Source organism: Bison bison, unplaced genomic scaffold (assembly GCF_000754665.1).
Source record: "Bison bison bison isolate TAMUID 2011002044 unplaced genomic scaffold, Bison_UMD1.0 scf7180017864200, whole genome shotgun sequence".
In the NCBI taxonomy this organism is placed as follows: Eukaryota; Metazoa; Chordata; class Mammalia; order Artiodactyla; family Bovidae; genus Bison; species Bison bison.
Genome location: NW_011494772.1, coordinates 4,700,120 through 4,709,786, shown reverse-complemented (window position 1 = coordinate 4,709,786; position 9,667 = coordinate 4,700,120). Strand labels below are relative to the sequence as shown.

Sequence of the window (9,667 nt, the reverse complement as noted above, 5' to 3'; positions counted from 1 at the left end):
AGTCTTCTTGTAAGGATGAGTAATTGGGTGGATGTTTGAGGCTACCCTACACTGACTCCACTCTTGGACTGCAGTTATGTAATCTTAAAGAACGGGAGGAATTCTGGGTAAAGGACTTTACTGAATGGTGCTATTGTTGAAATTCTTCAGAGTTCAAATATTAGGATTGTAGCCATGTACACTGGGTTCTAAAAATTAGAGTTCATTGTAGTTTTTTTCTTGGTCTTCAGTTTTCTAGTATTAAGCAAGTAGTTATACTGGAAACAAATGATTAGAAAAGTCATGGAATAAACCTGATGTTTTCTCCTCATCAGGAGCGAGTTTTGCTATGAAGATGATGTCCTTGTGAAAACTCTCTGTTACATACTGTCCTGTTTTTCACTTTCTTCTTTCTCTCTACAATTACCCCAAATTTAAACCTGAACTTTCTTAGCTTTTTTACCCCGTCCCTATATTTTCTAATGGAGTTACTGGTACCTTGGTCTCAGTGGTTTTGCCTGTACCATTTTACTGGTCTTCCAATTAAACAACCTGCTTTATTGAGTAATCTGTCTCCTTCACAAACTATAGACTACATTCATTAAAGGGGTAAAGATTCCAAAATTTTTTCTATGCATTTATCACTTCTTAGCTTAAAAACAGCCAGAATAAAATCCTCAGTTTGGTTTCTCAGGCCTTTCTAAGACTGAGAAGACGGGCCTGATAGAAATCAATTTTTTGTACCCAATGATGTTTATACAGTAGGGACTCTCCATTCCTCCTGCATTACTATGTATACTAGATATGTTTTTGCTTCTTATGCTTTGCTCAGTTAGCTCCTTTCTTTAGAATGTGTTCATCTCTCCACTTCTCTAAATACCACCCTTTCCTCCAAGTCTCCATAATATCCACCCCCTGCATAAAGCCTTTCACAGCCACCATAACACAAAGGGATCCCTTCTTCCTGAAGTCCTGTGACCCTTATGATTTATACTAAAATTTAAGTGCTTCTCTGCTCTGAGAGTACCTCTGTCATTGTTCTTACTACAGTCTTACAGAACTGTTGTTTTAATTTTGTTGTTGTTTTCATCATGATCATGTTTTGTATTTTCTATTAGAGTGTAAGTACCTTCATGGCTGCAATGTAGATGCTTTTTATCTATGTATCTTTAGTGCCCACTTGTTGTTCAGTCACTCAGTCATGTCCATCTCTGTGACGCCTTGGACTGCAGTATGCCAGGTTTCCCTGTCCTTCACTATCTCTCAGGGATTGCTCATACTCATGTCCATTGAGTCAGTGATGCCATCCAACCATCTCGTCCTCTGTCATACCCTTCTCCACCTGCCTTCAATCTTTCCCAGCATCAAGGTCTTTTCCAATGAAACCATCTTCACATCAGGTGGCCAAAGTATTGGAGCTTCAGTTTTAGCATCAGTCCTTCTAGTGAATATCAGGACTGATTTCCTTTAGGATTGACTTCTTTGATCTCCTTGCAGTCCAAGGGACACTCAAGAGTCTTCTCCAACACCACAGTTCAAAAGCATCAATTCTTCAGCGCTCAGCCTTCTTTATGGTCCAACTCTCACATCCATACATGACTACTGGAAAAACCATAGCTTTGACTAGACATAACTTTGTTGGCAAAGTAATGTCTCTGCTTTTTAATATGCGGTCTAGGTTGGTCATAGCTTTTCATCCAAGAAGCAAGTGTCTTTTAATTTCGTGGCTGCAGTCACCATCTGCAGTGATTCTGGAGCCCAAGAAAATAGTCTGTCATTGTTTCCATTGTTTCCCCTTCTATTTGCCATGAAGTGATGGGACCAGATGCCATGATCTTAGTTTTTTGAATGTTCAGTTTTAAGCCCGTTTTTCACTCTCCTCTTTCACCTTCATTTAAAGGCTCTCTAGTTCCTTTTTGCTTTCTGCCATGAGGATGGTGTCATCTGCATACCTGAGGTTATTGATATGTCAATATTTTGAATACTTTTCAGTTTCTAGTGCCCAGTAGAGGAACATAATAATTGCCAAATGCTTATTAATCTAAGTGAAATGAATTAGTCAACCACTCTCATGTGTTTTTGTATATTGTTAGTTATCTCTGTATGTAATTCCCATACCTTCAATTTGATGTTTTCAGCACTTCAGCTCCTCAAATCTAGAATATAAGCACTCTAAGCATTTGAGAATATCATATTCTATGCCTTCTGGTATCCCTGTGCACAATGTCTTGCAAATATTGTAAGAGCAATTCATGTTTGTCAATAGATTGATGCCACAGGAAGTAGATATTTGAGTAATGCAATGACTTTTTTTCAGTCTTCATTCAAAACACAAAACCATGTGAGGATACCATGTTTATTTATTAAAAACTTTAGAATACCGTTAAAAATCTACTTTTTCTTTGCAAGTGTATGGACTGCAAGATTTGCCATGTACATTTAAAGTGTGTCTACTAATACATTTACTTCTTTCCTCACATTTGATAGAGTGCTCTTTTTTTTCCCATTGTATTTTGAGAAATACTTAAAAATAAATCAACATCTGTAGCCTCGGTCTCGCACTGAGCAGTCCGCCTCGTACCAGATTTTCCCTTTGATGTATTTTTCTTTGTCAACAGTTTATATTTACACACTTTCTTTCCTTTTAAATTATAGCTCCTCCACAGTTTGTGGTTAGGCCAAGAGATCAGATTGTTGCTCAAGGTCGAACAGTGACATTTCCCTGTGAAACTAAAGGAAACCCACAGCCAGCAGTTTTTTGGCAAAAAGAAGGCAGCCAGGTGAGTGCAAGCTTTGACTGCTTTTCTGAAACCTCTGAACTCCCCCGTCTCTGGTGGTCCTCAAAGTCTGTCTTGCCTTTCTTGTTTTCAATGTTGAATGTATTTTATTTCTAAAAAAGAGACCAGTTGATTCTAAAAATAAGAAAGAATCAGATGTTTTATTTTTTTTAGTGTTAATTTTTGAGTGTTTTTGAGTGTTAATTTTTAAAATTTTTTTTGAGTGTTAATTTAAAAAAATTTTTATTATACGTAGTAGAGATACAATACAGTGTGACTAAATTACCTGAAAAAGTCTAACCTGCAGCTGTTTAAAATCTCTTAACAGAAGGATAAGTTTGCTTTCTTGCATTGAGCAAGAAATTTGCTTTCTTAATTTAGTTAATGTATCTATAAAGCACTTAGAACATCCTGGGTACATGTAAACATTCAAAAATATTTCTGTTATTAATTAGTCTAGAAACCAGTTTCAGCCCCCTTTCATAAACAGATAGTATAAATACCTTTCCTTTATCATTAATTTAAACATGCTTCCATTTAAGAGTAGTAGAAATATTTTCTTCCATCACCCCTCTGGATTCCCTCATAGTGGAATTAGACAGGAAATAATACATTAAATAGCAGAAAAAAGCAATACCTGTCTGATCTTTGCTGTGTCCTGATTTGTCCTCTCGGGCCCTCTCTGGGCAGCATGATCTCTCAGACTCTGCTAGAAGCAAATTGAATTGAATGTACCACTTTTCTCATTTAGAACTTGGTCCAAGCTCAAGCCTCTAGGTTCTGAAGCAATGAGTGGAACTTCCCCTTAAACCAGAATAGAAATTGAGTTCTTTGTCTAAGAATTTAATCTGTCCGTTCCCAAGGGAATTCTAGGGAACTCCTTAGAGATATTTTCGTTCTAGACTCTCCACAGCCGTGTAGGTCTTAGGAAGGGACCCACTGGTGTTGCTCCTTAGCACCCTCTGTTGTTACTCCAAGTTTTAGATGAATTTCCTGGACAAATAGAAAACGATGACTAAAAGACTCAAGCAGTCTAAAAACTTTGCCAGAGATAGAAAACGCTTTAGACAAAATTAAGAGAACCTGTTGATCAAAACTCACATAAGACCGTCTTGGAGGAGGTTCCTCTCAGGAGGTCCCCATCAGCCATTGTCATTTTTCGTTCTTCCAGATTCCCATACAGCTCACTCCACGCCAGCAGTTTTAGCCTCTCAGTATGGATGGGCAACTTATATTTCTCCCTTTCTGCAGTGCTTTGTGTTGGACTCACTTCGCCCATAATTTGTGGGATGTAAAGACAGTGGTAGGAAGGATAAGGTAAAGTTCTGGCCACTGCCTCATCCCACATCAGGATGGTTCCAAGAATTAATTGCCATTATTTTTTATCAGTTAGTAATGATACAATTGGGCTCCCCTGACAGCTCAGTCCGTAAAGAATCTGCCTGCAATGCAGGAGACCCCGGTTCAATTCCTGGTTGGGAAGATCCGCTGGAGAAGGAATAGGCTACCCATTCCAGTATTCTTGGACTTCCCTCGTGGCTCAACTGGTAAAGAATCCGCCTGTAATGAGGGAAACCTGGGTTCAATCTCTGGGTTGGGAAGATCCCCTGGAAAAGGGAAAGGCTACCCACTCCAGTATTCTGGCCTGGAGAATTCCGTGGACTGTACAGTTCATGGGGTTGCAAAGAGTTGGACACTACTGAGCGACTTTCAACTTTCACTTTCACTTTCAGTGATACAATTGGGCTTCCCTGGTGGCTCAGATGGTAAAGAATCTTCCTGCAATGTGGGAGACCCGAATTCAATCCCTGAGTTGGGAAGATCTCCTGGAAAAGGGAATGGCTACCCACTCCACCAGTATTCTTGGCTGGAGAATTCCATGAACTGAGGAGCCTGGCAGGCTACAGTCCATGGGGTCACAAAGAGTTGGCCATAACTGAGCAACTAACACACTCACAACTTTACAATAGATTTCTCCTCTTAGAGTTCCTTGATTCTTAAAAATCACTTTCGGATGAAAACATCCCAAACTCTAAAGTGAGTGTAAAGCAACATGATACACTTATAACACACTTGAATATGTACACACACACATACACACAGACATATACCCTGAAAAAAGGAAAGAATTCTAAAGGCATTTCCCTCCTTATGATTTTATAATCTTTGTAGCACAGCTTAACTTTACTGAGGCTTAGTTTTTAATCCAAAATATGAAGATAAGGTATCTTAATTCACATAAGTTTTGAAGATTATGTGATTGTTTATATGTCAAAGTGCTTTACACATTTTGAAGATTAGAAATTGGAAAAATGCAGAATGCACCTGCCTTGCCTTGTTCTTGGCTGAAGTGGCGAGTTTATGTTCTGCTCAGGCCGGGCTGCTTGGGCTCCCTCTGCCTAGGTACAGAGGCTCAGTACCACTCTGGTCACCACTGTCCCTAGACCCACCCCATGCCTGAGAAGGCTGGGAGCCTTGAACCTGGAGAGACCTGAGTTTCTACTTCATGCCTGTATCCCCTTCCCCTCACCCACTCTGGGGGCTGTGGGGTCCACAGAAGTTACTCCCTCAAGCCACTGATAGTGAATATATATTCATGAGCATATTATTTATAAATGATGCAAATATAATGATCTCAAGCCATTTGATTGTTGCACATTCACACTTTAAATCATGTAGTGAGTCAAATCTCATTGTATCTATTATCATGTAGATTCAGCTTTTTTGTGTGTAAATTACAGGCCCTCAAATGCTCCAGTTTTATGCATGCTATTGCATAAAATGTGTATTGGTCTTGTGGCCCAACAAACATGATATTTAAATATGCTACACTGTGTTTTAATTTTTTATACAAGTAATGATCAAATAGCATTAAAATATTTCTTTTGCTATTATTTGACAAAGTGGCATGTATTAATTCCAGAGATATTAATCTCTGGGAAAAAGAGATTTGATTTGATTATAATCTTAGATCTGGTTTTCTTCACCTATCTCCCTCACATCAGAGAGAGGGTTTGGGAAGGGAGGAAGGGGATAGAGAGGGGGAGAGAAAGGAGATTGTCAATGAGAACAGAAGAGAAATGCTTGAGCAAATTGTAAATTTTCAAATCATGAATTAGAACATTAGGAAAAATAAATTGGTCTTACTGTCCGCAGTATCCAATTTTTACAGTGATCTATGACTATCCATCAGTAGAGAGAGTTAAGAGCCTGGACTTAATGGTCCATATTCCTCAATATGTGCTGATAATGCCAATTAGCACTAATAGGATACCCAGGCACCTCAAGCAAGAGGAGCTCTGTAGAATTCCTGGTTTTTGCTTGTAATCCATTTCCTTTTGCCTATGTCTTACAAGCAGGGAATAAAGATGATGGGTTAACCTCAATCATATGCCATTTTCCATGTCAACGAATCATTTAGAAGGTGGACTGATAATACATTGTAAAGGAAGAGATCCCGGAGAGAATTAAGCCCATCTGATGTATTAGTGCTATGTAAATTAGTATTCTAATGGCTAATTGTAGGAAAGTGCAGACTTTGAGTTATTGTATCATTTTCAAGTGGCTTTAAAATTTAGACCCTTCTCCTTCAGATGGTTTATTTCACTAATATATTTGAACTCCACAGGAGAATTAGCTTCTTCTCAAATTATGCTTTATGTGTTTGAAAAAGTCTAGCCTTATATATTAATAGTAAATAATACAAATTTTATGGGAGGGCAATAGCCTTTTGAAATTATATTCCTGACATGCTAGCAAATACCACTTCTTTTTGAAAGGGTTTAATAACATGGTAATGTTTATGTAAAGTGGGCTTATAGTGTCACACTCGAATCTAATAAAGTGGACATCCATCAAGTTGCAATAAAGAGAAGAGCTTCTAATTAAAGTAGGACATCGTTCGCAGGATTAAAGTCATTTAGTGTAATTGAAAAGTGTTAATACCCTATTTTATCCTCTTCCATTGGTATTCCTTCAAGGGTAAAAACATTTTAAGGTGAAAATGTGTCTTATGCCTTTAATTGAATGTTATTACCTCCTGATTGTAACGTATTGGAACTGTTTAATTACAAACCTGGAAAATTAATTACTATATGGAGAAACAGATCCCAGAGGGTTATAATGTTCTTTTTTTGGTAAGTAAATACAACATAAAAATTGATACATCCTTATTTATAATCCAACTTGGAAGCATGTCTCAATATGATTTATTATACCCAAATGTTTTTCTTAATTTAACCACAATAAAGCAGCATAGGTCATCCAAGTTAACATTACTGCTTTCTTATAAGAACTTTTACAAATGTGTGATTTAGCTGTTTGTCATAATACAAGATATATAGTAAACTAGAGAACTTTTTATTTTTAAAAAGAGTAATGTTAAAAAATTCTTTAGCATCACATGCCTGCTTCAGAAACATCCCACATCTTCCTTACATTTTCAGTGGTTTGGTTAATCTTGCTTAGATGGTAGCATTTATTAGCATTTATACCTAGCTCCTTTCAAAGCTGTTACAACCTGCAGAATTCTTACAGCAGAAGTAGATTCAGCTGTCTGCCTGTCAGTCTCAGTCACATTTTTGAACACCTTTAGAAGAAATTCAGTGAATTACATCAAATAGCTAAAAAGATCAACAGAATATGCAGTTTATAAATCACATACATAGTCAGTGTTACATTCCAGATTCTCACAGTGTATTAAATGTTGAATCAGGTAAGTGTTATTATGCCCATTTTACAGATGGGGAAACCGTGTTTCAAAAATATTCGGTAACTCACAGAAAGTCAGGGAGGAAATAAACGGTCCAAATAAAGACCTAGATTTTTTAGATGATTGTTCCTTCAGCTAGGGCATGAAATTTCCCGATGAAACTCACTCTGTGACATCTAAACATTTCAGCACTGTATTTTTAAATCTATGTATTTTCTTTTTTTCAACCACATTTCTCTAATTGCAATAGCTGTTGATTATAACTTTCCTAATGAGTGAGAAGAGAATATTGATAAAATTGTGTTTGTTTCCACAGAACCTGCTCTTCCCAAACCAACCCCAACAGCCCAACAGTAGGTGTTCTGTGTCACCAACTGGGGACCTTACCATTACCAACATTCAGCGTTCGGACGCGGGTTACTACATCTGTCAGGCCCTCACCGTGGCAGGAAGTATTTTAGCAAAAGCTCAGCTGGAAGTGACTGATGGTGCGATATTATTAGATTTGTTTTCTGAAAATAATTATCTTTATTTCAAAGGATGAAATTTTCTGATTTCTTAAATCATTAAAATGAATACTTATCTTGTAAGTTTGAATCTAGATAAAATGACATTTTTCATGGTTTCTAATTCTCCCTGATCTATTTACACTATTTATTTTCCCCAGGAAGAACATCCAAAACAATCTATTTTATTCTAAAAACTATAGCGATGCATTATTTTAGTGAAATAGAAATAGGCACGCCATCTGTATACCTAATCTTATGAAGACATGATTACTTTAAAGAATAGTGATAATTTTATTTTACTAGAGGAGAAAAGATACCGTCTTTATTATCAGGAAACAGAGATGACTTTTTAAGTTAGCTAATCACATCATCCTACCCCACCCCAAATTGTGATGGCTCCGAACATTTTTTTACAACTTGTTGGAATTTTAATTTCTACATTGATTTTTACTTAAGTAAGCAATCACAAAGTCAAGATTGTTTTGCAAGAAGGTTGTGTTGAGGTTACAGAGTTATTGATTTTAACAGTAAAGAAATCTAACTTCAAGACCTAAGCATACACACACACATACACACACGTAACTTATTATAAATAACTCTGACTCTAAATATTAACTTGCTGATGATATATTGATGATGATGACTTCACAACCCTGAATATTTATTGGAAGGACTGATGCTGAAGCTGAAACTCCAATACTTTGGCCATCTGATGCAAAGAACTGACTCATTGGAAAAGACCCTGATTCTAGGAAAGATTGAAGAGAAAAGAGAAGAGGGCAGCAGAGGATAAGAAGGTTCGGTAGCATCACCAACTTAATGGACAAGAATTTGAGCAAACTCTGGGAGATAGTGAAGGATAGTGAAGCCTGCCGTGTTGCCGTCCATGAGGTCATAAAGACTTGGATCTGATGTAGCAGCTAAATGGCAACACCAATCCTACGATTTTTTTAAATTATACTTTCACTAAGTTAAACTAATCAAATACCTTGCAAGCTATGAATTGGAGAAGGAAATGGCAACCCGTTCTAGTACTCTTGCCTGGAGAATTCCAAGGACAAGAGGAGCCTGGCGAGTTACAGTCCATGGGATCAGAGTCAGACACAACTGTATGACTAACTTTAAGCTATGAATGGATGCCAAAATTATTTTTTATTTGCATGTGTGTATTACACATCTTAACTGAAGCACCTAATTCATAGTGAAAGTTAAAAAATATATCTTCATGATCTGATTTTTTTTTTGCAATGTCTTTTTTGTGACAGTTGACATGTAGGGAGTTTTAGATATTTTGTGAACCTCTGAGCATGAATTTAATCCATATTCATGTATATTTTAGATTAACAATTCTCTCTTGCTGTATTATATTTGTGAGGTGTCTAATTCCCCCTCCCTTCTTTCTTCGCCCTGGATGCTGGCATCTGAGATCCAAGAGCTTGGGCTGTGACCTCTCTGATTCTCTTCTTTCTCTGCTGAGCTTTCATACAATTCAAATTTACATGTAGATTAAAAGGTCACTTAAAATTAATAGAAAGGCAATATTTTTTAATGTCTGTCCATGCAATTGCCTGATTCAGCACCATGTCAGGAATGGGAATAAATAGAACAGACAAACGTTAGCTGCGGGGATATTGAGTCATTAACAGTCACACCTGCTGATATGGCAGAGATTTACTGCTATGGAACTGAAA

The 9,667-nt window shown here is 37.2% G+C and overlaps 1 protein-coding gene across 1 annotated transcript in view; it reads left to right on the top strand.

Annotated features, from left to right (window-relative positions):
• ROBO2 (roundabout, axon guidance receptor, homolog 2 (Drosophila)) overlaps positions 1-9,667 on the top strand; it is a 657,579-nt gene that overhangs the window by 534,216 nt on the left and 113,696 nt on the right. Inside the window, exons 8-9 of the mRNA XM_010844340.1 lie at positions 2,635-2,759; positions 7,784-7,955. Of these exons, the coding sequence (XP_010842642.1) occupies positions 2,635-2,759; positions 7,784-7,955 (297 nt within the window). The remainder of the gene's footprint in view (positions 1-2,634; positions 2,760-7,783; positions 7,956-9,667) is intronic.